This window comes from Cuculus canorus, chromosome Z, assembly GCF_017976375.1.
Source record: "Cuculus canorus isolate bCucCan1 chromosome Z, bCucCan1.pri, whole genome shotgun sequence".
NCBI lineage: Eukaryota > Metazoa > Chordata > Aves > Cuculiformes > Cuculidae > Cuculus > Cuculus canorus.
Window position 1 is genome coordinate 76,792,282 of NC_071441.1, and position 26,655 is coordinate 76,818,936.

At 49.8% G+C, this 26,655-nt stretch overlaps 1 protein-coding gene across 5 annotated transcripts; it reads right to left on the reverse strand.

Annotated features, from left to right (window-relative positions):
* On the reverse strand, positions 1 to 26,655 carry LOC128850540 (spindle and kinetochore-associated protein 1-like). 5 transcript variants are annotated; one of them, XR_008447968.1, is made up of 9 exons: positions 26,557 to 26,655; positions 22,402 to 22,507; positions 21,403 to 21,527; positions 20,647 to 20,738; positions 17,823 to 17,957; positions 16,298 to 16,426; positions 9,893 to 10,062; positions 5,773 to 5,973; positions 1 to 446 (listed from the first exon to the last, which is right to left on the reverse strand). XR_008447968.1 is itself a non-coding variant. In XM_054055431.1 (8 exons), exons 2-8 carry the CDS (start codon positions 22,487 to 22,489, stop codon positions 5,825 to 5,827), a joined length of 888 nt encoding a protein of 295 aa, XP_053911406.1. In that variant the 5' UTR covers positions 22,490 to 22,507; positions 26,557 to 26,655; the 3' UTR covers positions 4,701 to 5,824. The 5 variants fall into 5 exon arrangements, 4 of the variants coding, with proteins under 4 accessions (XP_053911409.1, XP_053911406.1, XP_053911408.1 ...); XM_054055431.1 differs by lacking the exon at positions 1 to 446 and having other exon boundaries at positions 4,701 to 5,973; XM_054055433.1 differs by lacking the exon at positions 1 to 446 and having other exon boundaries at positions 4,701 to 5,973; positions 26,552 to 26,629.

Below are 26,655 nucleotides of genomic sequence, written 5' to 3' on the forward strand. Positions count from 1 at the left end.
GACCTCATCTCTTTCTCCTCAGTTACTCCCCTTTCTCGTGAGTTACAGCTGGATGCAGTGAACTATCCAGAGCTTCACATTGCTGGGTTGGAGAGTTTTATTGAAGTCTGATTTGCAGACAACCCTGCTTCCCCAACTCGTGCGTCTGATGTTGACAGACAGGGCCACCACCTCAGCTCCTGGTGCCGCATCCCAGGACGATGACAGATACCCATGGGAAGGAGAGAGCAGAGCAGAGCAGCATCAATGCATCAGAGAAGAACTGGCGATCATAGAGTAGCACAGACTAATCAAAGTGCAGATCAATTGCATGTGGTTGTTGCCTTGTCACTACAAGGACATCAAAGAACTGGAGCGTGTCCTGAGAAGGGGAACGGAGCTGAGGAAGGGGCTGGAGAACAAGGGTCATGAGGTGGCTGAGGGAGCTGGGCTGTTTGGTCAGGAGGCTGTGGAGAGAATCATAGAATCACCAGGTTGGAAAGGACCCACTGGATCATTGAGTCCAACCATTCCTAACACTCCCTCAAACCATGTCCCCAAGCACTTCATCAACCCATTCCTTAACACCTCCAGGGAAGGCGACTTGACCACCTCCCTGGGCAGCCTCTGCCAGTGCCCGATGACTCTTTCCGTGAAGAATTTTTTTCTGATATCCAGCCTGAACCTCCCCTGGCGGAGCTTCAGTCCATTCCCTCTTGTCCTGTCCTCTGTCACTTGGGAGAAGAGCCCAGCTCCCTCCTCTCCACAACCTCCTCTCAGGTAGTTGTAGAGAGCAATAAGGTCTCCCCTCAGCCTCCTCTTCTCCAGGCTAAACACCCCCAGCTCTCTCAGCCGCTCCTCGTCAGACGTTCTCCAGCTCCTCACCAGCTTCGTTGCTCTTCTCTGGACACCAAACAGAGCCTCAACGTCCTTCTTGTGGTGAGGGGCCCAGAACCGAACACAGTACTCAAGGTGTGGTCTCACCAGTGCCGAGTACAGAGCGAGAATCACCTCCCTGGACCTGCTGGTGACCCCATTTCTGATCCAAGCCAAGATGCCATTGGCCTTCTTGGCGACCTGGGCCACTGCTGGCTCATGTTCAGTTGCTGTCAACCAACACCCCCAGGTCCTTCTCCTCCGTGCAGCTCTCCAGCCACTCTTCCCCCAGTCTGTAGCGCTGCACAGGGTTGTTGTGCCCCAAGTGCAGGACCCGGCATTTGGCCTTGTTGAACCTCATCCCATTGGTCTCAGCCCAGCGGTCCATCCTGTTCAGATCCCTTTGCAGAGTCTCAATGCTCTTCACAGCTCCTGAAAGAAGGTTGTGGTGCAGTGGGTGTTGGTCTCTTATCCCAAGTGACAGGTGGTAGGATGAGAGGAAATGGCCTCAAGCTGCGCCAGGGGAGGTTTAGATTGGATATAAGGAGAAATGTTGTTCCTGAAAGAGTGGTGAAGCCCTGGCAGAGGCTGCCTAGGGAAGTGGTGGAGTCTCCATACCTGGAGGTGTTTAAAAACCATGTAGGTGTAGCACCTGGGGAGATGGTTACTGGGCACGGTGGTGTTGGGCTGACGGTTGGACTGGATGCGTTAAGAGGTCTTTTCCAATCTTAATGATTCTGTAATTCTATGAAAACCGAACTATGAAATTGGAATAGCTGGAATAAGTTTCATCCTCTCACAACTGACTTGAAAAGACATGCTTATGGATGGCCGCCTCCCCAGACTGGACCATCCAGAAGCAATGATCCGAGTCTCCCTGCTGCTATGGACAAAGCACCTTCCTACTTGTAAGACACAAAGCAAAGCAACCCGGGTACATTCCCAGTCGCTCGTCTGATTTGCTGAGCCACAGCTAAATTATTAACAACAAGCGCTGTGCTTTCTATTAAGGAAGGAGCACACAGGCAGCAACCATTACGCCAGCAAATCGTCTCAGCCAGCGGAGCTCATGTCAGTGATGAAGCTCGTCCGACTCCTCGCCTGCTCAGGCTGTGGTTAAATTTAATTATTTAGGTTTCTCAGCTGCTGCATAAATATCAAACATGAAACATTGGTCTGTGATTGAAATGCTGATGCTCAGCAAATGGCAAGAGAAGCTGCATCAGCAGGGATGAGCGAAGCGAGGCTGGCTGGTGCAGAGAGGGACATGGGAGTGGGACCAAGCTGCTCCCAAAGAATCATAGAACGGTTTGGGTTGGAAGAGACCTCAAAGCCCATCCAGTTCCACCACCTGCCATGGGCAGGGACACCTCCCACTGGATCAGGGGCTCCAAGCCCCATCCAACCTGGCCCTGAACACCTCCAGGGATGGGGCAGCCACCACTGCTCTGGGCAACCTGGGCCAGGGCCTCCCCACCCTCACAGCAAAACACTTCTCCCTCGGATCTCATTTCAATCTCCCCTCTTTCAGCTTAAAAACATTCCCCCTCTTCCTGTCCCTGCACTCCCTGATCAAGAGCCCCTCCCCAGCTTTCCTGGAACCCCTTCCAGTGCTGGAATCTGCTCTAAGGTTTTCCTGGAGCCTTCTCCAGACTGAACAACCCCAACTCTCTCAGCCTGTCCCTTGTAGTAGAGGTTCTCCAGACCTTGGATCATCCACATAGTTCCAAACTTAGCCCAGCTCTTGGATTTGGTTGCAGTAGAAATGTCTTATGGGGTCTTGTCCAGCAAGCATCAAACACTCAAGAAAAAAAGGCTATAAATGCAACACAGGATTAAAACCAATTATATTAAATCAAGGTTCCTGCTTTTCTGTGCTGTCAGTGGTGCAAGATTCCCCTGTGGACAGCAGAATGGTTTGGAACACAACGCCATGCTACTCCTCTGATGACACACATGAGGGTTGCAGGAGAGCAGAGCTGCCCATTTGTAGGCAGTGACTCCAATCATTACAGCATGTGAAGGTTATTTCATTTCCTGAGTCACACTCCGATAAAAGTGGGTTTTAAAAGTGGGTTTCACCAGTTCAGAGGGTGACAGGATAAAACGGTGCCAGGGAGAAATGCCTTTCTCAGCTCAAAGACACTTCTGTCCAAGTCCTGCTATCAAGGATCTGCCTCACCCAGCATTCCCACATGCTGTTCCTCACTGGCTTTGCTCAGCGGGAGCTCCCCGGAAGCGAGGATCCTGTGTGAGTGGAAAGGTTGCTTCCTATTCCTCCTTGTGAACATTGTGAAAGGGAGCATGTGGTCCCACAGATGGAAATTGTTGTCCCTGGAACAGCCCGCAGCCAAGCTCCACACTGAATACTCGTGGGTAAGAGAGGTCTGAACACTGATTCCGACAGATAAGTGTTTCCATCAGTGCTCCATCAGAAGGGGAGTTAAGGAGAATAAGCAATGCATTCTCTAACAACAAACCCCCTCTGCTCCACTCTCATGAGACCCCATCTGGAGTCCCATGTCCCATTCTGGAATCCCCAGCATAAGGATATGGAACTGTTGGAACGGGTCCAGAGGAGGTCACAGAGATGATCTGAGGGCTGGAGCACCTCCGCCAGGGCCTGAGAATCCTTTCAGTGAAAAAAATATTCGTGATGTCTAATCTGAACCTGCCCTGGTGCAACTTGAGGCTATTCCCTCTTCTCCTCACACCTATCCCTTGGGAGAGGAGACCAACAGGCAAGAAAGAATTCATGCAGCAGCCAAGCTTACCCAGACCACCACAAGTATTGAGGAGAAAACCCATGACACAGTAACGATATCGGAACAGAAAAACCCTGGGGGAACTATCTATCAGGTCTTCTCTGTGAGCAGCCAAAACCAAGTTTACATCGTACGCTGTCAGGTTTTGGTTTGTAATACCTAGCAAAGAGCAGTCCCTAGGATTCCAGCCTCAACCTAAGTCTGAAAACCTCTGCGGGCATCCAACAGCCCTTGGGATCTGGTGAGCAGAACTGTGTTGTCTGGTGGCAGAAGCCACACTCGGCCACTTCAGCAGCACAGATCAGCCTTTGACAACCACCTATCAGAGCCTGCCCGGTTCCTCCTGCTCTCGCACTATGACAGCTTTTCAGTCTGTTCCCGCATGTTCCATTCCTTCACCTTCCAGCAGTCCTGGCTGCCTGTGGATGTTCCACTTGACTGCAGGTTGGCAAATGTGATGACCACTTAAAAGAAGGGCTGGAGGGAGGATCCAGGGAATGCCAGGCCTGTCACTCTGACCTCGGTACCAAGGAAGGGCATGAAGCAGCTCATCTTGAGTGCTTCCTCAGACAGTCTATGGATAACACCAAGCTGGGTGGAAGTCTTGATCTGCTGGAGGGTGGGGAGACTCTGTAGAGGGACCTGGACAGGCTGGATCCATGGACCAAGACCAACAGGATGAGGTGCAATGAGGCAAAGTGCCAAGCCCTGTACCTGGGACACAACAACCCCATGCAGATCCTGGTGTGGGGGAGAGTGGCTGGAATACTGATCTATCAAGAAGGACCTGGGGGTGTTGGTTGACAGCAGCTGAACATGAGCCAGCAGTGGCTTGGGTGGCCAAGAAGGCCAATGGCATCTTGGCTTGGATCAGGAACAGCGTGGCCAGCAGGAGCAGGGAGGGGATTGTGCCCCTGGACTCAGCACTGTTGAGGCTGCACCTCGAATCCTGGGTACAGTTTTGGGCCCTCACTCCAAGAAGGACATTGAGGGGCTGGAGCACGTCCAGAGAAAGGAATGGAGCTGGGGAAGGGTCTGGAGCGCAGGAGTTCTGGGATGTAGCTGAAGGACCCGGGGTGTTTTAGCCTGGAGAAGACAAGGCTGAGGGGAGACCTCATCTTTCTCTGCAGCTCCCAGAAAGGAGGTTGTGGTAAGGTGGGCGCTGGTCTCTTCTCCCAAGACAGGCAATAGGATGAGAGGAAATGGCCTCAAATTGTGCCAGGACAGGTTCAGAATGGATAGCAAGAAACTTGCCTTCGGCTGCGGGTGAGTCTGGAGCCAGTCAACACCTGGAAATGTGACACCTAAACATGAAAGAAAGGGCAAACCAGTGTGGCTGTTTCGTGAGGAGACTTTATGAAACAGAGGGAGGCAAGTCTTGAGTCTCAAAAGACTCTCTGGAGTACGTGAAGTTGGGCAAAACCAAACTACCAACCAGAAAACAAACCAAATGACACACGGACCCAAATCAATGCACTTCATTGTCAATTAAGCCTTGCACAAAACAGACAGACTCAACAAAGTTATTGCCTTAACACCAACAGGGGCCAAGAGGAGGTATTTTGGATCAGATGTTAGCTTGATGGCAGATACAGACTCAAGGAAGAAAAATACCATACCCCTTCTTACGAAACCAGATCTGATTCGTCGCAGAGCTGGAATTTATCACAATAGTTCCACTCTGGAACAGGTCATTCAGAAGCAAGCTTCTCTAAGGAAAGCTGCAATGAGTTTGACCACTATTTTCAATGTAAAAGTTAAAACTTTCACTTAACCACCCCACGGCTCTCTTGTTTCAGGCAATGGGGTTGGTGTGGCTGTGACAAAGCAGGGAAACCCCCTGGGTAACAGAACGCACTGATCCTCAGTGAGGAAACGTTTAAACCACCTCAAATCTTCCTATTCCACCAACACCAACACCAAAATATGAAATTAGAACAGGAAGAAAAAGACACCTAGAAACGGGTTAAAACAAGATCAAACGCTTCCTTTAAGTAGGAAGAGAGACTGAAAAATTCTGTGAGGCTGTTTGAAATCACCTCTTCCCATCTAGGATAGAGGGCTGAAACACACCTCTTGGTCCCCACGAATGAGAAAATAAGAGAGCTGGATAGGAAAGATCACACAGAACCTCTGCAGGCAAGATCTATACCCAGTGCACTTCATCGCTCTGGATCCTGGGCAAATGGAATCCAGAAACCCCATCAGCAGATGATGTAGCGGACAAATCCAGAACAACGAATTTCTCTCAGTCTCTGGGCGTGGCGCAGGATACTAAGGATGTTGTAGCAGCGCTTATCCATCTTCAGCTGGGTGAATTCTTTGATGTCAGCTTCCATGATGAAAAATTCACCTGGAAACCAAAAGACAACATTGATATAGAAATGACTGCACTGCAGCGCAACGTGTGGTTTCAATACAGGCCGGGGGACGATGTGACTGACAGCAGCCTGAGGAGAAGGACTTGCGGTGCTGAGGATGAGAAGCTCGACATGAGCCGGCACCGTGCGCTCACAGCCCAGAAACCAACTGTGTCCTGGGCTGCATCCAAAGCAGTGTGACCAGCAGGGCAAGGGGAGGAATCTGCCCCTCTGCTCTGCTCTGGGGAGACCCCACCTGGAATCCTGTGTCCCGTTCTGGAATCCCCAACAGAAGAAAGACATGGAACTGTTGGAACAGGTCCAGAGGGTCGACAGAGATGATGTGAGGGCTGGAGCACCTCTGCTCTGAGGACAGGCTGAGAGACTTGGGGTTGTTCACCCTGGAGAAGAGGAGGCTGTGGGGAGACCTTAGAGCAGCTTTCAGGACAGAAGGGGCCTCCAGGAAAGCTGGGGAGGGGCTCTTCACACGGGCCTGGAGTGACAGGACAAGGAGGAATGGCTCTAGATTGGAAGGGAGAAGATTTAGATAAGACACTAGGAAGAAATTCTTCATGATGAGGATGGTGAGGTCCTGCCCCTGGTTGTCTAGAAAAGTGGCAGCTTCCCCATCCCTGGAGGGGTTCAAGGTGAGGGAGGAAAGGGAGGAAATAGGGGAAGGGAAGGGAGGGAGGGAAGGAGTTATTCTCGGCACTCCATAGCTGTAGCTGTCATTTCATATTCAGTCCTTATGCACTGCTCAGCGAGGAGGTAATTATAGATCCAGTAAAATGTGCTTTTAATGCTTCCTGAAACACAGCAAAAGGTTTTAACCACATTCACAAAACCGACAGAAAGAAAAGCGACCTGAAACCAGGAACGTGCTAATTAAGGTATGAGAGAGAAATACTCAATTATCTTCAAGGAGAAGCACTAGAAGGGAATAACATATTCCTTGTAGGATTGTGCTGCCAAGTCTCATGAGAAAGAAGTTGCGAGGCTGGGGACCTTCCAGCTTAAAAAGAAGATGGTATTTGTCCTCCTCCCATTACCCTTCAAGTTAGGCAGGGCAGCAGCATCTTAGACAAGATGGAAGGTGATAAGACAGGGATAGATAAAACAGGGAGGTGATTCGAGGCCGGCAGCACGGCTTCACCAAAGGCAAGTCCTGCCCAACCAGTCTAGAGGCTTTCTATGATGGGGTGACCACGTCAGCGGACACTGGAAAAACAATGGATGTCATTGATCTGGACTTTTGTAAAGCCTTTGACACAGTCCCCAAGAACATCCCTCTCTCTAAACTGGAGAAATAGGGATTTGATGGGTGGACTGTTCCGTAGACAAGGAATTGGTTGGATAGTTGCATTCGGGGAGGATGTTGTTTACTAAACAAGCACTTTGGAGCTTTACACAGGCAGGACTATGTTTTTATGTAAACATTTCACCCCCAAATTCCATCTTATGAGTGATCAAACAGGACACACACTCTGCTCTGAAGGAGCGTCCAAGGATGCGACAGCCGCAAGGACCGGGGTCCCAGAGCACCATTTATAAGGGCAGGGTTCCCCAAAACATTGCTCAGAGCTGAAGAAGAAAAGGACATGCTGTCTCACAAGCCAGCCCGTTCCGAGACCCGGCAACACAAGTGTCCTATGGGAATTAGAATATGCCCAAGACAACAACTCTCAGAAGCTGGAGGTCTTCCCTGAAAGGGGAACTACACTGGAATCACAACGGAGCTGACACAACTGCCAAATTCACATACAGATGAGCGGTGGAAAGTTCATAGAATCACGGAACCATTAAGGTTGGAAAAGACCTCTCAGCTCATCCAGTCCAACCATGAGCCCAACCCCACCACCAGGTCCCGAAGGGCCATGGCCACACATTTGCTCACCGGGAAAAGGAAAAACCCTTATAACGGCTTATAACACAACGTCTCCTCAGTGCTGCTCTCAATTCATTCTCTGCCCAGCCTGCTGTTCTGCTTGGGATTTTCCTGACCCAGGTGCAGGAGTCTTCACTTGGCATCATTTGGTTATCAATCTGGTAGATTCCAAAACTTTTAGTGATTCCAAATTAAATCATTGTGCACTCTAAAAGGTTTTGTTACAATCTGCCATGAAAAGGACATGTTTTCCGTGAAAACAAATAAAAGTAAACAAACTTGTTATGGGAAAACTCTCCAGACAAAACAAGAACCCTTGTTGCTGAACTACAGCACTTCATTCTGAAGAGGTGACTTGATTTTGTACTGATTATCCAGCTCCATACAGTAATAACACGTTTATATTCTTAGAGCCTGGAATCTAATCTGGGAATGAATCTCATTTCTGTTCTCCTTCTCCAACATCAATGAAGAACTGTTGCTCCAGACCATCCAAGTGTTGTTGTACAGGAAGTCCTCCACGTCAAATCCGATATAGGCTGTGCACCCCGTGCTGGGATTAATTAAAATCCTCAGTTTTCAGACTTAAAATATCCTCCTTGTGGCACAAAATGATCTCTTCGCTAATTATGGCTTACTTGAGTTTCTAGAAAGTCTCCCTTTGCAGCTGAGACTGCTGTGAATCACAGTGAGACTAAACAGCATTCCAGCATAGGAGAGCCCTTCCAGTGTTTCACCTCTGCCCTACATCCATGAGCTCAAAGTCCTCACTATCATTCTGTGGACAACAACAATTAAACCAAAACACTTCTCCAAGTTAAAGATGATGAAGCGAATATTTAAGAAATCCTATACTGATAGAATCACGGAATGGTTCGGGTTGGAAGGGAACTAAAAGCCCATCCAGTTCCAACTCTGCCATGGGCAGGGACACCTCCCACTGAATCAGGGGCTCCAAGACCCATCCAACCTGGCCTGGAACCCCTCCAGGGATGGGGCAGACACCACTTCCATGGGTAAACCCTGGCCAGGGCCTCACCGCCTCAGCATGAAGAATTGCTTCCTGATGTCTGATCTAAATCTTCCCTCTTCCACTTTGAAGCCACTCCCATTTGTCCTGTCACTCCAGGCCCTTGTAAAAAACCCTCCCCAGCTTTCCTGTGTTCCCTTTCAGCACTGGAAGCTGCTCTAAGGTCTCCCTGCAGCCTTCTCTTCTCCAGGCTGAACAACCCCAGCTCTCTCAGCCTGGCCTCAGAGCAGAGCTGCTCCAGCCACCGCATCATCTTTGTGACCTCCTCTGGACCCGCTCCAACAGCTCCATGTCTCTCCTGTGCTGAGAACTCCAGAACTGGACCTAAGACTGCAGGGTGAGGTCTCAACAAAGCTGAGCAGAGGGACAGAATCCCCTCCCTCCCTGCTGGCCGCGCTGCTTTGAATGCAGCTCAGGACATGGCTGGTTTCTGGGCTGTGAGCGCACATTTTTGGCTCCTGCTGAGTTTCTTATCCACCAGCATCCCAAGTCCTTTTCCTCAGTGCTGTTCTCAATTAATTCGCTGCCCAGCCTGCAGTTCTGCTTAGGATTTTCCTGACCCAGGTGCAGGACTTTTCACTTGGCGTGGTTTGATTTCATTGCTCCAGACCGTCCAAGTGTTGTTGTACAGGAAGTCCTCCACGTCCAATCCGATATATGCTGTGCACCCCGTGCTGGGAAAGGAGGGAAAGGCCTGCTACACCCACAGATCATTACTGCCCTTTCCTGTTCTCTGTCTGAGAATAAGCAATAGCAGGTCTGCTAAAATCTTTCAGGACTGACAGTTACAAGCATTCCCAGGGGTCAGGCCACTCCACCAGATCGCAGAGTGCTGGAGGGACTCTTTCCTGACAATGAGATGCTGTGTGTTACACCAGAACACCAACAGCACACACTGGCATTACTCACTCAGGGGTTTTTCCAGTACGAATTTCATACTTGTGCCGCAATATCCAAGCGTTATGAGATTGACACTAAGAAAGAAATACAAAAATACCTCTTGTTTCCTTTATTTCTTCTTCCAGGAACCTGCTGTAGAGTTTCCTGGCTGGTGCTTTCATAGATTTCAACGGCTGATGCATGATCTTGTACTTGGCAGCCACAGCATTGTTGATCTCTTGAATGACAGCATTAATCTGCTCACATTTTAAACGGCCTCTCAAGTACCTGCAAAGAAAAATAAAGATCAGTAACAAGAAAGTCACAGAGTTCTATGTTTATTTTTCTCTTTCCTCAGGCTTAATTCAGGGAATGATAAAATGGTTTGGGTGGGAAGGGACCTTAAAGTCCATCCAGTTCCACCTCCTGCTATGGGCAGGGACACCTCCCACTGGATCAGGGGCTCCAAGCCCCATCCAACCTGGCCTTGAACACCTCCAGGGATGGGGCAGCCACCACTTCCCTGGGCCAGGGCCTCACCACCCTCAGCGTGAAGAATTTCTCTCTCATGTCTGATCTAAATTTTCCTCCTTCCAGTTTAAAGCCTTTCCCACCCATTCTATTCCTGCACTCCCTGATAAAGAGGCCCAGTCCTCATAGCAGAGGTGCTCGAGCCCTTGAATCATCTTCATGACCTCCTCTGGACCCATTCCATCAGTTCCATATCCTTCTTCTGTCAGGGATTCCAGAACTGGACACAGGACTCCAGGTGAGGTCTCATGAGAGAGGAATAGAGGGGCAGAATCCCCTCTCTCACCCTGCTGGCCACGCTGTTTTGGATGCAGCCCAGGACACATTATTCCTAGTTAGGGGCAGTTTTTTCTGCTTTGTGTTAATGAAGAAGCACAGCAGTTAATTTGGTTTCTTCCCTTCACTGTTCAATAATCTTTAAGGTAAAAAAGCCAAAAAGACAAAATCTAAACCAGAAAGATGAAACATTAGAAAGTAAAACCATCCAGTGCTTAAAGCTGTATGGAGCCTTTCAAACTGGAATAAAGACGGCTTTTTGTAGTATGTGTAACTACAGACACAGAAGAAACATGTAACTTTGCAGAAAACAGAGGACAAAACTGCAATTAAAGTGAGCACAATTTGGTTCATATTATAATCTTAAATAATCCGTGTTTGATCTTACAGCTATGCCTTTGTTTTCTGAAGAAATACCTATTTTGTGGTTTTTTTCTGTACTTCACTGCACAGCCTACACATGATACAGACACAGTTCTGTGCTACCAACATCCTCCCCTGAGCTGCCAGAGCCTAAAACCAGTACTAAAAGAAGGAGAAATGTTAATAGGTACAGGTAGTGCAGGAGATACAGGAAGTGCAGGAGAGGAAAACAAAGCGATGTGGAAATGCTAGACAACGAGAATATTTGCAAGGAAGGCTGTTCATCATTTATAGAAGCATTCAGGGAAAAGTAAAGATGCTGCAAGCTGAGAAGCTTTTATACACAAATGAAATCTGAAATTCACATGAGAAGCAGTAAAGTAAGTTAAATACAAAACAAAACCCCAGAAAACACTGCAGGAAAACCCAGAGCAACAATGCACCTGGAATGATTCTGTGATCCTCAGGGGTCTGTCCTGTGACCAGTGCTATTTAATATTTTCACTGATGATGTAGACAGAAGGATCAAGGGCACCCTCAGGGAGTTAACAGCTGACACCAAGCTGAGCAGTGGATTTGTCGCACCAGGACAGGATGTCATCCAGAGGGCCGTGGACAGGCTGGAGAGGTGGGGCTGTGTGAACCTCCTGAGGTTCAACAAGGTCAAGGACGAGGACCTACCTCTGGGTGATGGCAATCAATGGTTTCAATAAAGGCTGGGGGATGATGTGGTTGGGAGCAGCCCTGAGGAGAAGGACTTGAGGTGCTGGGGATGAGAAGCTCGACATGAGCCGACACCGTGCACTCACAGCCCAGAAACCAACCGTGTCCTGGGCTGCATCCAAAGCCGCGTGGCCAGCAGGGAGGGAGGGGATTCTGCCCCTCTGCTCCGCTCTGGGGAGACCCCACCTGGAGTCCTGTGTCCAGTGCTGGAATCCCCAACAGAAGAGGGATGTGGAACTTGTGAAACAGGTTCAGTGGAGGCCACAAAAAAGACCTGAGGGCTGGAGCAGCTCTGCTCTGAGGACAGGCTGAGAGAGTTGGGGTTGTTCAGCCTAGAGCAGAGAAGGCTCCGATGAGACCTTGGAGCAGCTTCCAGTACTGAAAAAGGCTTCAGGAAAGCTGGGGAGAGTCTCTTGATCGGTGAGTGCAAGGTTTTAAGCTGAAAGGTGGGGAGAATGAGTTGAGATCTTAGGAAGAAATATATTCCTGTGAGGGTGGGGAGGCCCTGACCCAGGTCACCCAGGGCCTCCTGGGTGGCTGCCCCATCCCTGGAGATATTCCAGGCCAGGTTGGATGGGCTTGGAGCCCCAATCCAGTGGGAGATGTCCCTGCCTGTGACAAGGGGTTGGAACTGGATGGGCTTTAAAGTCCCGCCCAACCCAAACCATTTCACGATTCTGCATGATGACCATTCAGTTGCTACTAATAACTGCTTATGTTTGCTTCAGTGTCAGTTTGCACATGTGGAACTGGAAAACCTCTACGGAGAAAAGCATTGCAATCGATTTTAGGAATGAATGGAATTTTTCAGCCCAGGATATCAGGTGGCGAAAATCTGCAGCACAGCGAGTCTGAAAAGATCAATGAACGAGTTCATCCCTCATTGTAATCTGAATGTAAACCTCCTTCCCCTGGAAAACGCACAAAGAATTTAAAGCACAAGCAGGTAATCCATTACAAAGTCAATGTTCCAAACCAGAATGTGGGCAAGAGTTCTCCCGTTGCCAACAAAACATCAGTGCTCGCTGTAGAGATTTATACTAGCCAGTCGCTGCAGGGAGACAGGTCTGCACGGGGGCGCAACAACTCCTGCACTCAAAGCAGTTGCTCTAATTTCAGGCTGAACTGACATGAAGTTATTTGTGCCCAGCTTTTAACTTCATTCATACTTTTAATCAGTCTCGATGCAAAGCTGGAAGTGCAGCCATTTCCGTAAGAACGCTCTCCCGGGCAAACACAATGTCTTTGCAGACAAAAGCGGCACAACCACCCCTGAAATGCAGCTATGCTCAGCGTCTATAAACAAGCAGTGCAGCCTACAGCCACGGAGGGCTTTCCCTGTACACATTAACAGCCATCCATCGCTCTACCTGCATCCCTGAGCCAAGTTACAAGTCATGCGGGAACGCGCAGAGCTATGAAGATTAAGGCCAGAGGTATAAAATACCTATATTTAAGTTCCTATGCGATCAATAGAGAAAACAAAGCTGAGAGAACATCTCAGCACATCCTGAAGGAGAAACAGAGAAGCAGGATTTGACAGCTAAACCAAGAAGCGAGCACTCTCTAAGAGGCCCTGGGGCATGCGGGATGCTCACACAGGGCCAGCAGATGTGCTGGGGGTTACAGAATACTCAGTAACTAAAGCTCTGGCAGCACACGCTGTTGCATCCGCAATGGCACCAGGCAGTTCTGCCCAGGGAACTGAAATGACAGCGCCGGCAGCTGCACCACGTTCTGCTGTCGGTGACTGCTGATGGAACCCTGCAATGGACTGGGAGCGGGGACAGGCGACGCGCCCGCAGGCACCCGTGTCACCCACGCTTAACTGCGAGTGCCTTGCTCTGAAACCAAACTCTGTCTAAAGGAACTGAAATTCTTCTGAGCATAACTAAGGATCATAAGAGCTCCAGCTGTTCCACAGTCTGCTCACAGAATGGTTCTGGTTGGAAAAGACCTTTAAGATCATCAAGTCCAACCATCAATCCAGCCCTGCTAAGTCCACCACCAGACCATGTCCCCAGGTGCAACATCTACTCGTCTTTTAAACACCTCCAGGGATGGAGACTCCACCACCTCCCTGGGCAGCCTCTGCCAGGGCCTGAGAACCCTTTCAGTAAAGAAATTCCTCCTGATATCCAGCCTAAGGCACCCCTGGCACACATTGAAGCTGTTTCCCCTTGCCCTGTCACTGGCTACTGGGGAGGAAAGACCAACACCCACATTCCTACACCCTCCTTTCAGGGAATTGCAGACAGCAATGAGGTCTCCCCTCAGCCTCCTCTTCTCCAGAGGCTTCTCGTAAAGCTTGTGCTCTAAATCCTTCACCAGCTTTGTTGCCCTTCTCTGGGCGCACTCCAGCTCCCCAAAGTTCATCTTGTTGTGAGGGGCCCCAAAGTGAACCCAGGACTTGAGGTGCGGTCTCACCAGTGCTGAGTACAGGGACACAATCACTTCCCTGCTCAGGGGGTGCAGGGATAGGATGAGGGGGAATGGCTTTAAACTGGAAGGCGGAAGATTTAGATCAGACATCAGGAAGAAATTCTTCACGCTAAGGGTGGAGAGGCCCTGGCCCAGGTTGCCCAGAGCAGTGGTGGCTGCCCCATCCCTGGAGGGGTTCAAGGCCAGGTTGGATGGGGCTTGGAGCCCCTGATCCAGTGGGAGGTGTCCCTGCCCATGGCAGGGGTGGAACTGGATGGGCTTTAAGGTCCCTTTGAACTTAACCCATTCCATGATACTATGTTTCCATGAAAATGCAGTGCTGTCCCTTGTCCTTCTTGGTAGATTATCAGACCTGCTTGAACTCACCTAAGCCCTCCTCCCCAGAAGAAACACGATTCTGCCACCTGAAAAAAAAAAATCTGTAGAGCCCAAACAAGCACAACCTTTCTGTAAACCAGCAACGAACACAGGAGCACCCAGCTAGCCTCGTTCTCCCTGCCCGCACACAGCAGTGGAAAACATTCCACTTTCAAGGGTGACAAAACTTTTCCAGACATTATTGGGAAGAGGATAGCTTTGACCAGACGCTAGAACAACATTTGGCTGGAACTTTTCAAGACATTATCAGGAAGAGGATAGCTTTGACTGGACGGCTGCGTCTACTCCTCTGCCTTAGCAGAGATAAAGACCACCAATTTCCATGTTGCAGCAATGGAAACCTACCTTTCCAAAACTTTCTCTCTACAGAAAATCTAAGGGAGTAAATCTGCCAAACACTAGAAATGATCTGCAGAATGAAAATACCAGGTGCATACATGTCTAAAAAGGAACGGAAACAGGTCTTTACTATTAGCTCAGGATTCAGGCTCCTTGTTTTTCCGCTATTAAGCAATTTCGTGGAAGAAAATGGACACTGTTCACCTGGAAATTCTGAAAGCTGATGGCAAAGGTGATTGGAAAGCCTTAAGGAAAACATAGACTCAAAAAAAGGTTCCTAATTGAAACAAGTATAGTCAGGGAACACTCTCTGAATCTGAAGTCTCAATAACAACTTAGCCTTGGGCGCTGTGTTTACTCCTTCTGCAGAAATATGTGTCATTGTCCCCAAAATGCCATTTAAGTAAAGTGATTCCTACATAATAGACTTAAGAGGCAGAAATCTGTCCATCGGGTGCTGACGAAACCCCCATCTTTCTGTTACAGAAATCTGGGATCTTTCAGTGCCAAGTGGTTTCGCTTTTAACAAGCCTGCTTTCTTTTTCATCTCAAAACAAACTGACAGGCTAAGACCTGAACGTTTCAGAAAGCAAGACATGGGTCAAAGGCAAACAGCATTTTTCTTTATTCTACCCACTACTAAACCAGAACCCGGAGCACCTCATCTGCCCATATGTTTTAAACACCTCTAGGGAAGAGGACTCCACCACCTCCCTGGGCAGCCTCTGCCAGGGCCCGAGAACCCTTCCACTGAAGAAAGTTTTCCTGACGTCCAGTCTGAGCCTGCCCTTGTGCAGCTTGAGGCCATTTCCTCTCCTCCTAACATTTGTTTCTTGGGAGAGGAGACCAGCACCCATCTCGCTACAACCTCTTTTCAGGGAGCTGCAGAGAACGATGAGGTCACCCCCCAGGCTCCTTTTCCTCAAGCTAAACAAACCCAGGCTCCTCAGCCGCTTCTCATAAGAATCCTTCTCCAGTCCCAGGCTTCTGAGAGAAGAGGTTTGGGTTTTAAAGGATGAGTTCCCATCCTTCCAATCTACACATACAAAAGAGCCTAATTAGCTCTATTCAATTCATTTGCAGGTCTGCTGGTATTGCATACAGACTATTCTGAGCCGTCATCGTGATGTTTCACCCCATTTAGATCAGACATAGGGAAGAAATGCTTCACGTTGAGGGCAGAGGGCCCTGACCCAGGCTGTCCAGGGAAAGGATGGCTGCCCCATCCCTGCAGGTGTCCAAGGCCAGGTTGGATGGGGCTTGGAGGAACCTGATCCAGTGGCAGGTGTCCCTGCCCATGGCACAGGGTGGGAACTGGATGGGCTTTAAGGTCCCTTCCAACCCAAACCCTTCTGTGATTTAAAATTTCAGCACACCCCTCAGTCTCCCTTCTTGAAGGGCTCACCTTCCCAAACCTACGACTGCCACCGAAGCGGCACAGCAGGGTCTGACAAAAGCCACGCTTACTTACGCAGGAATGTTATCAAATTCTTCAGGGCTTATTAAGGGCATTTGTTTAACAGCTGTTGTGTCTTCTTTAGATTTCTTTGTGCATTCAGCTTTTGTTGTCTCCTCCCGTTTGACAGCTGGACCGGTGTTGCTGTAAAGTGAAGGAACACAAAGTGGATACATAGCAGAGACGGGCTAAGAGTACAGTTCTACTGCCAGGTCTGCTCACTCACAGCCCCACGTTCCCACCCTCCTCTCGGCTGGGTGAACACAAGCCGGGATCTCACCTGAGGCAGAAAAATAAATCAAGGTATCCCACTTGCCTCCAACCGCCTGCTTTCCCTGACTGCCTTACAGCTCTTCACTTTGATGCTGGAGAGCCTGCCAGCAGGTGAACTGGAAGTGTTCCCAGCACAGAGCGGTTCAGAATTCATCGTGCCATTACAGTACCCAGAACACGAGGCCTCGCTTTTTATCACATAAACCAGGGTGCAGAGCTGCAGCCTAGTGGGCAGATCCAAAATACTACACAGTGCTTGGAAACAAGCTCAGATCTTGGGAAGCCCGACTCATCCATTCATTTCTGAAGCAAAGGAATCCAACACCATCCAGCAGGCTGGGATTTTATTATATACAGATAAATATTTTAGCCAAGATCCCAAAAGCTGAGCAATTTGCTGCTTTAAGTGATTAAAGACGATGGTGCAGAGGACAGGGAGGGAGTGCCACCGGCTGGATTCCAAAACTGCCTGGTCCGGGACAGAGTGAGGGGTGAAGCTCTGCTCCGAGCAATTGCACAGCGCAGAGCCCTCCGGAAATCCTGGGCACCAGCAGTTCAACTCATTCAGACATGAAGAGCTGGAAAAGAAGGTGAGCTCTGCACAAACTCATCCTGGCAGCCCAGAGCCAGCGCTACTTGTGGGGAACCTCAGCAAGGACGAGGGTCCAGTTCTGGAATCTCCAGCAGGAGAAGGAGGTGGAGCTGTTGGAACGCATCCAGAGGAGTCCATGGAGATGATCCAAGGCTGGAGCACCTCTGCTATAAACACAGGCTGAGAAAGTTGGGGTTCTTCAGCCTGGAGAAGACTCCACACAGACATTGGAGCAGCTTCCAGTACCCAAAAGGGTTCCAGAAAAACTGGGGAGAGGGTTTTTAAAAGAGCCTGCAGTGACGGGATGAGAGGGAATGGCTTTAAATGGGAAGGAGGAAGGTTTAGATCAGACATTAGGAAGAAATTCTTCACGTTGAGGGCAAGGAGGCCACGGCCTGGGTTGCCCAGAGCAGTAGTGGCTGCTCCATCCCTGGAGGTGTCCAAGGCCAGGTTGGATGGGGCTTGGAGAAACCTGATCCAGTGGCAGGTGTCTCTGCCCATGGCACAAGGTTGGAACCTTATGGGCTTTATGGTCTCTTCCAACCCAAACCCTTCTGTGATTTAAAATTTCAGCACACCCCATCAGCCTCACTTCTCAAAGAGCTCACTTTCCCAAACCTACGACTGCCACCCAAAGCGGCACAGCAGGGTCTGACAAAAGCCACGCTTACTTACACAGAAAAGCTATGAAGATCTTCCACATTTAACGGCACTTCTTTATAAGCTCTTGCCTCTTCTCTACATTTCTTTAACCATTCAGGTTCAACGGCTTTTGTTGCCTCCTCCCGTTTGACAGCTGGCCCGGTGTTGCTGTAAAATGAAGGAACACAAAGTGGATACATAGCAGAGACGGGCCAAGAGCACGGTTCTACTGCCAGGTCTGCTCACTCACAGCCCCACGTTCCCACCCTTCTCTCGGCTGGGTGAACACAAGCTGGGATCTCACCTGAGGCAGAAAAATAAATCAAGGTATCCCACTTGCCTCCAACCGCCTGCTTTCCCTGACTGCCTTACAGCTCTTCACTTTGATGCTGGAGAGCCTGCCAGCCTCCTTCGCTGCTGCTCCACTCAATAAGAGCTAAATTGAAGGTCAACAAAGACTTGGAAGAGGAATGAAGAGCCACTTACACCAGAAGAGATTCCGACCCATTATGGTCTGTCTGGCACGGGCAGAAGAGCTGTCGTGAGCTGGCAGACTGGAAGGCAATCCAACATCCCAAAGAATATTTTTGATATCACTGGCAACACAATGCCTAAATATGCCTCTTTCGTACCTAAACAATTTCCAGGAGCTAACATAACCTTAATTTCTTAATTTAGGAGACCCCATCATCTTAAGTTACAAAAGGCAGAACAACAATGATGATTTCTGAAGAAGTTCATTCTTTCACACGCACACACAAAATTCTGCAACATATAAATTGAAAAGGAGATGGAAAAGCAACAACACACAGAATCACAGAATTAAAAGGTTGGAGAAGACCTCCAAGATGATGCAGTCCAACCGTCAGCCCAACACCACCATGCCTGCTAAACCATGTCCCCAAGTGCCATAGGCACACTTTTTTTTGAACCCCTCCAGGGATGGAGACTCCAGCACTGCCCTGGGCAGCCTCTTCCAATGCTTCACCACTTTTTCAAGACAGACGTTTTCCCTGATACCCAGTCTAAACCTTCCCTGGTGCAACTTGAAGCCATTGCCTCTCGTCCTATCACTTAGAAGAAGGGACCAGAACCCACCTCGACACAACATCCTTTCTGGGAGCTGCAGAGAGAAACGAGGTCTCCCCTTAGCCTCCTCTGCTCCAGACTAAACAGCCCCAGGTCCCTCAGCCGCTCCTCATGACTCATTCTCTGGGCAGTTCCCCAGCTCATCATTCTGCATCATTCATGTCATTCTACATCTCTACACACATTTTAGGAGGCCATTTCCTAAGCCAAGGTGTTGTCAGTCTGAAGAGCAGCATTCAGAAGAAAGTTTCTGCACAAGTCATTTCACAACCAGCTAAAACTCATCCAACTTTCAATAAAACTAGCACCTACAGATAAGAATATCGCTACACACAACGCAAAATTACAGCTTATTTTTCTTTCTTCTTCCAAATACTTAGCCTTTCGCTTCGCTGGAACACACCTGGAATGTTTCAGATTGTCTGGTATTAGGAGTCACACCAGCTAAAGCTGATAGATTCAAGGCAAATATTGGAAGGGTTGAGTTCAAATATGTGGATGTGTTGCCTTCTGACAAGCTGCAGAGGTGGAAATAAGGGCTGGGATCTCCAAACCTTAGACTCTAGAAGGGACCTCCACCTGGCATACAATAACATCACTAAAAATTAAAATGCAGTTCTAATAGGCCAGAGGAAGAGCTGCCCACTCCAAGAAAACTGGTTAGAGTTACAATGTCTAAGTAGCTTTCTGCATAATAGGTATTATTTCAAGGACTTGTGTCTCACTCTCTCGCTTGAGCTACTTCATCCTGAACAGCTTCTTACACAGGTCCCTCAAAGGCAGGTGGATGCCAGGCTGCTGCAGGGAAAGGAGAATAAAACGCAGCAGTGACTCAAATCCCCACAGAAGGAGTTTGACTAAGATAAGGAGATTTCTTTTCAAATGATCACAGAATGGTTTGGGTTGGGAGGGATCTCAAAGTCCCTCAAAGGGACACCTCCCACTAGACCAGGTTGCTCCAAGCCCCATCCAATCCGGCCTTGGACACCTCCAGGGATGGGGCAGCCACAGCCTCTCTGGGCAACCTGGGCCAGGGCCTCCCCACCCTCACAGGAAAACATTTCTTCCCAAGATCTCATCTCAATGTCCCCTCTTGCAGCTTAAACCATTCCCCTTTGTCTTATCCCTGCATCCCCTGATCAAGAGGGATGCAAGAAAAAAAAAAAAGAGCCCCTTTGCAGCTTTCCTGGAGCCCTTTTCAGTACTGGAAGCTGCTCTAAGGTCCCCCCAGAGCCTTCTCTTCTCCCAGCTGAACCAGCCCAACTCTCTTAGCTTGTTTTCATAGCAGAGGTGCTCCAGCTCTCGGATCATCTTCATGGCCTCCTGTCGAGCTGCTCCAACAGATCCATGTCCTTCCTGACAATATCCTAAATGATATTTGATAGGGCAGCATTGAACCTCAGTTCTAGCAACTCAGCGATAGGATCAGCCCACCATTTAGTCCTTCAGCAAGGCAGTGATCAGATCAGTGCATCTGCAATTTTAAAGCACTCAGGTTTATCAAAGGCTTTCCGCTATAGTGTCACTCCCGACACTGGGAGCTTCCATCTGAACAACCTGGTGTTCTGAAGGCTTTACCTGAAGTATCTGTTGGGGCTACCGCAAGGCTGGAAGGATCAGACAAGAGCAAACTCCAGCGTGAACATGTGACACCATTGACTTCCAGAAGCGCACAGTTAACACACAGTAAAAGCAGTGGAGCTGTACAACGCCACAGTTGAGCGCTGCCAGGAGCGGCACAACACCTCCGCGCCTGTGTACCACGTACCAGCTCCGAGTTGGTTTGGGCAGGTATGGAGGAACGTTTTCCTGGAGGTGCTCTGCTTCGCTTCGCTGTCTCTCAACAGACATCTTTACCATCTGAAATTATCAGTAGACTCCATCAGTGTGAAAGTGAATGCCAAGCAAGTGAAATTAGCTTACTATTAGGGCTATGCTAATTGTTTAACTTATGAGGTGTTCTTTGCTCTCTCCCCAACATTTTACCTCTTCACCTCCTAGTTTCTCCAAGAGCAACTAGCGAAGCTCAGCAAAAAAGAGCTAAGCATGAGAAAATGTAAGCCTGCCTGTCTTTGCCATCAGAGCGTCCAGAGGCATTTGAGCGGGCAAGAAACACATCTTTATGATACCCTCTAGCAGGTCTGGGTCGGGGAATGGTGGCAGTAATGAAGAGATAGAACAGGAGATTCATCCACCTTTCCCAAAGAACACTGCCTCAGAGGACTTGGAACATGAAGGCACCGCAGACACTCAAACAAGCAACAGATAAATACTGCAATTAAATCATTTTCTTAGCTATTGGAAGGATGTAAAAATAGAACTACTCTTTAGGTTGCAGTATCTTCATCTCTATGATGAAGACATGCCCTCAACATTTAAACCTTGAAAAGACAATTTGAGCATTCGCTGCGCTGGAAATCTGCTTAATAAACCATCAGTAAGCACGTTTCTGATCTAAAAAAGAACAAACACACACTTATGCCTTTGAATCTCTCAGTATGTTATGAAAAGAAAAAAAGATTACTTTTAACCGATCCCTTAGTTTTTCTTGCTGCTGAACCTCTGCTTCCATTTCAACCAGGAGCCTGTGACAGACAGCCAAGTCCTGTCCCAAGTTGGAGACCACAGATCTGAGCGATTGTTCATTGCCTGTCAAAGAGAGAACATGAAGCCAAAACACATCCAACAAAACCAAAAGGCCATTTCTCTCCCCTCCACAAGAAGTGATTACCTATAGCCCTACGCTCCCCATATCACTCCAGGAAAAGCAGCAATATTCTCTGGTCTAACAGTTAAACCCCTACTCCGTACAGCCAACGGAGTTCCGAGCTGCCAAAGGAACAGAGCCCCTCTCCAGCGCAAGGCTGGGAAGCGCTAAGCTGTGCCCACTGCACTGCAGGTGGAGGACACAGCCTTTAAACACAGCTTGGCTGCAGCATCCTGGACTCCTTTGCCTTTACCGGAGATAGAAAGGCATCATCCTCTTTGGAAACGGTTACAGCTCCTCTCCAAACAAGAGGTGAGCTTCCCAACCAATGTCTCTACAATCCTGTGCAACCTGTTAGTGCCTAGGAAAGGATAAAGGGGGAATCAAAAACATTCTGATCCACGTCAGCACCTCAGTCTGAATAAGTTTGTTACCCACTGTGCGTGTACCTCAGCTCTGGCTGTTCCCAGCACCGGGTACCCACACAACCCCCGACTTGTGCCTTTCCACCTTCTTGTACTTGGGCTTAACACACTCAACACGATAGTTTTCCTTCTCCCACCTGGCACTTTCCCCACCAGGCATAGAGAAGACAGGGTGCATCGACTACCAGTGTCCAGCTCCCTCAGAGCAGCACACCTCCACTTAGCTCACCTTCTCTGCTTGGCATCTGCTTCCCTGATAACACTCCTATATTGACACCCTTGCTCACTTTGGTTTTGTTGTTCTCTATAGTTTAATTTATTCTTGCATCCCTTGCCGAATTAGAGCATTCCCATTTCCTGCAAATGAAAACCCACTCTTAATTTCTTTTACCTATACTTCTAAGTACAAGACGCTTTTTAGTTGCTGAAATCTTCGCATTCATATGAGTGCATAAATCTTCAAAGCTTGAAGAAGACATATTCCTCTGTGTGTCACACTGTGGGAAAACAATAAAACAAAGAAAGAAAGGATGCAGTAATTTAAGAAAGACCCAAGCTGCAAACATTAACCACACAGTCAGAATTTTAAAAAGGACCCTGACCTGTCAAAAAGGCAAAGGGAACTAAAATGAAGCACTTACTACACTACCTGCTTCCCACCTGACCTGGGGAGTCATTCTTCAGCCATACTGAGCATCGGTGAGGCTGCACCTCAATTCTTGGGTTCAGTTTTGGGCTCCTCACTCCAAGAAGGACACTGAGGGGCTGGAGGGCCTCCAGAGAAGGGAACGGAGCTGAGAAGAGCCTGGAGCACAGGGGCTTGGGGAGCAGCTGAGGAAACTGGGGCTGTTTAGTCTGGAGAACAGGAGGCTGAGGGAGACCTCATCACTCTCTGCAGCTCCCTGAAAGGAGGTACAAGCAAGGTGGAGGTTGGTCTCTTCTCCCAAATGTCAGGATGAGAGGAAATGGTCTTAAGCTGGGCCAGGGGAGGTTTAGAGTGGATATCAGGAAAAATTCCTTCACAGAAAGCGTTCTCAGGCACTGTCAGAGGCTGCCCAGGGAGGAGTCCCTGTCCCTGGAGGGGTTTAGAAGACGGGCAGATGAGGTACTTGGTGATCTGGTTCAGTAGTGGACAGGGATGGTTGGACTCAATGATCTCAAAGATCTTTTCCAACCAAGTGATTCTGTGATAAAACAGGACAGGAAGCACAAAGGGACTGGTGTAGACAAAACAAAGCCATTTCCCTGAACTCTGAGGATTAGAGTGGTGTAGTATCAGTATCACAACTCCTTAGGAAACTGTATAAGTCTTTGTCACATTAAGCTGTTCATAACTGAAGTAGTTAGAAATTCACCACAATAAACAAGACACATCTGGACCTATCAGGCTCTCTCAGAGTGAGTGTATCAGATGACCAATATTTAGAGATGGTTTGGTTTTTTGTTTTTTTTTTTTAAAGAGCAGTAGTTAAACAAAAAGAAACACGCACTTGCCTGCTGCCAGAGTGCAGGAGCACATCACAGAATCAAACAGTGGTTTGTGTTGGAAGAGACCTTAAAACCTATCCAGTTCCATCCCCTGCCATGGGCAGGGACACTTCCCACTGGATCAGGGGCTCCAAGCCCCATCCAACCTGGCCTTGAGCACCCCCAGGGATGGGGCAGCCACCACTGCTCTGGGCAACCTGGGCCAGGGCCTCCCCACTCTCATAGGAAAACATTTCTTCCTAAGATCTCATCTCAATCTCCTCTCTTGCAGCTGAAAACCATTCCTCCTTGTCCTATCCCTGCCCGTCCTGATCAAGAGCCCCTCCCCAGCTCTCTTGTGTTCCCTTTCAGTACTGGAAGCTGCTCTAAGATCTCCCCGCAGCCTTCTCTCCCTTGCTGGACAACACTTTCCCCCTTCTTGGGCCCCAACTGTCCCTGTCCCTCCAACCAATTTCCTCTGTCCTGGACCCCACTTTCACTGCAGCTGGAGACCAGTTTCCCCATTCCTGGATCTGTTTCCCCTTCCTCAATGTAAGAAGGATATGGAGCTCTTGGAACGGGTCCAGAGGAGGCTACAAAGATGATCAGAGGGCTGGATGCACGACAGATTGAGAGAGTTAGGTCTGTTCAGCCTGGAGAAGGCTCAGAGGAGACCTTGTAGTAACCTGCCAGTATCTGAAGGGCCTACAGGAAAAGTGCAGAGGGGCTATTCGTAAAGGCTCGTGGGGATAGGACCAGAGGGAACAGGTACAAACTGGGGAGGGGCAGATATAGGCTGGACATTAGGAAGAACTTCTTCACCATGAGAGTGGTGAGACACTGGCCCAGGTTGCTCAGGGAAGTTGTGGCTGCCCCATCTCCGGAGGTACTCAAGGCCAGGTTGGATGGGCCTTGGGCAGCCTGAGCCAGTGGGATGTCCCTGCCCATGGCAGGGGTGTTGGAACTAGATGATCTTTAAGGTCCCTTCCAACCCGAACTGTTCTATAATTCTATGATTCCCGGATCCAACCTTCCCCATCCCTGAACCCCAAATTTTCCCCCTCCTTTCTCTCCCCTCCCCAAACCCCCACTTTCCCCATCCTGAACCCCCACTTTCCCCATCCTGAACCCCCACTTTCACTATCCCTCCCCTGTTTCTCTCTCTCTCCCCCTTTCTCTCTCTCCCCCTTTCTCTCTCTCCCCCTTCTCTCCCTCCCCCCTTCTCTCCCTCCCCCCTTCTCTCCCTCCCCCCTTCTCTCCCTCCCCCTTCTCTCCCTCCCCCTTTCTCTCCCTCCCCCCCCTCTCTCTCTCCCCCCTTTCTCTCTCTCCCCCTTTTCTCTCTCTCCCCCTTTTCTCTCTCTCCCCCTTTTCTCTCTCTCCCTCTTTTCTCTCTCTCCCCCTTTTCTCTCTCTCCCCCTTTTCTCTCTCTCCCCCTTTTCTCTCTCTCCCCCTTTTCTCTCTCTCCCCCTTTTCTCTCTCTCCCCCTTCTCTCTCTCTCCCCCTTCTCTCTCTCCCCCCCTTCTCTCTCTCCCCCCTTCTCTCTCTCCCCCCTTCTCTCTCTCCCCCCTTCTCTCTCTCCCCCCTTCTCTCTCTCCCCCCTTCTCTCTCTCTCCCCCTTTTCTCTCTCTCCCCCTTCTCTCTCTCTCCCCCTTCTCTCTCTCTCCCCCCTTCTCTCTCTCCCCCCTTCTCTCTCTCCCCCCTTCTCTCTCTCCCCCCTTCTCTCTCTCCCCCTTCTCTCTCTCCCCCCTTTTCTCTCTCCCCCTTTTCTCTCTCTCCCCCCTTTCTCTCTCTCCCCCCTTTCTCTCTCTCCCCCTTTTCTCTCTCTCCCCCCTTTCTCTCTCTCCCCCTTTTCTCTCTCTCCCCCTTTTCTCTCTCTCCCCCTTTTCTCTCTCTCCCCCTTTTCTCTCTCTCCCCCTTTTCTCTCTCTCCCCCTTTTCTCTCTCCCCCCCTTTTCTCTCTCTCCCCCTTTTCTCTCTCTCCCCCTTTTCTCTCTCTCCCCCTTTTCTCTCTCTCCCCCTTTTCTCTCTCTCCCCCTTTTCTCTCTCTCCCCCTTCTCTCTCTCCCCCTTCTCTCTCTCTCCCCCTTCTCTCTCTCTCCCCCCTTCTCTCTCTCCCCCCTTCTCTCTCTCCCCCCTTCTCTCTCTCCCCCCTTCTCTCTCTCCCCCCTTCTCTCTCTCCCCCCTTTTCTCTCTCCCCCCTTTTCTCTCTCTCCCCCCTTTCTCTCTCTCCCCCCTTTCTCTCTCTCCCCCTTTTCTCTCTCTCCCCCTTTTCTCTCTCTCCCCCTTTTCTCTCTCTCCCCCTTTTCTCTCTCTCCCCCTTTTCTCTCTCTCCCCCTTTTCTCTCTCTCCCCCTTTTCTCTCTCTCCCCCTTTTCTCTCTCTCCCCCTTTTCTCTCTCTCCCCCTTTTCTCTCTCTCCCCCTTTTCTCTCTCTCCCCCTTTTCTCTCTCTCCCCCTTTTCTCTCTCTCCCCCTTTTCTCTCTCTCCCCCTTCTCTCTCTCTCCCCCTTCTCTCTCTCGCCCCCGCCTCTCGCTCTCTCCCCCTTCTCTCTCTCTCCACCCCTTCTCTCTCTCCCCCCCTTATCTCTCCCCCCCCTTCTCTCTCTCCCCCTTCTCTCTCTCTCCCCCCTTTTCTCTCTCCCCCTTTTCTCTCTCTCCCCCCTTTCTCTCTCTCCCCCCTTTCTCTCTCTCCCCCTTTTCTCTCTCTCCCCCTTTTCTCTCTCTCCCCCCTTTTCTCTCTCTCCCCCTTTTCTCTCTCTCCCCCTTTTCTCTCTCTCCCCCTTTTCTCTCTCTCCCCCTTTTCTCTCTCTCCCCCTTTTCTCTCTCTCCCCCTTTTCTCTCTCTCCCCCTTTTCTCTCTCTCCCCCTTTTCTCTCTCTCCCCCCTTCTCTCTCTCTTTTCCCTCTCTTCCCCCTCTTTCTCTCTGTCCCCCTTCTCTCCTTCCCCCTTTCTCTCTCCCCCCCCTTTCTCTCCCCTCCCCCCTTTCTCTCTCTGTCTCCCCCTTCTCTCCCGATTCTCGCCCCGCACCCGGCGCGGGGACGGAGCCGCTGCCGCCCCGAGGGAACCGACCCCGCTCTCACCGCACCCGGGACGAGGAGGAGGGAGGCAGAAGGCGAAGAATGGCGGCGGGAGCTACTGGGGCGGATTCAAAGCTGCCGCGCCCGCCGCCCGTTGGGAGCGAAAG

Coding starts and splice junctions, on each gene's coding strand:
- LOC128850540 (XM_054055431.1), bottom strand. CDS start 22,489: ATGTCTTCTTCAAGCTTTGAAGATTTATGCACTCATATGAATGCGAAG. Junction 17,958..20,646: donor CCCAAACCAACTCGGAGCTG/GTACGTGGTACA, acceptor TTCATTTTACAG/CAACACCGGGCCAGCTGTCA. Junction 16,427..17,822: donor GATCTTCATAGCTTTTCTGT/GTAAGTAAGCGT, acceptor TTCACTTTACAG/CAACACCGGTCCAGCTGTCA.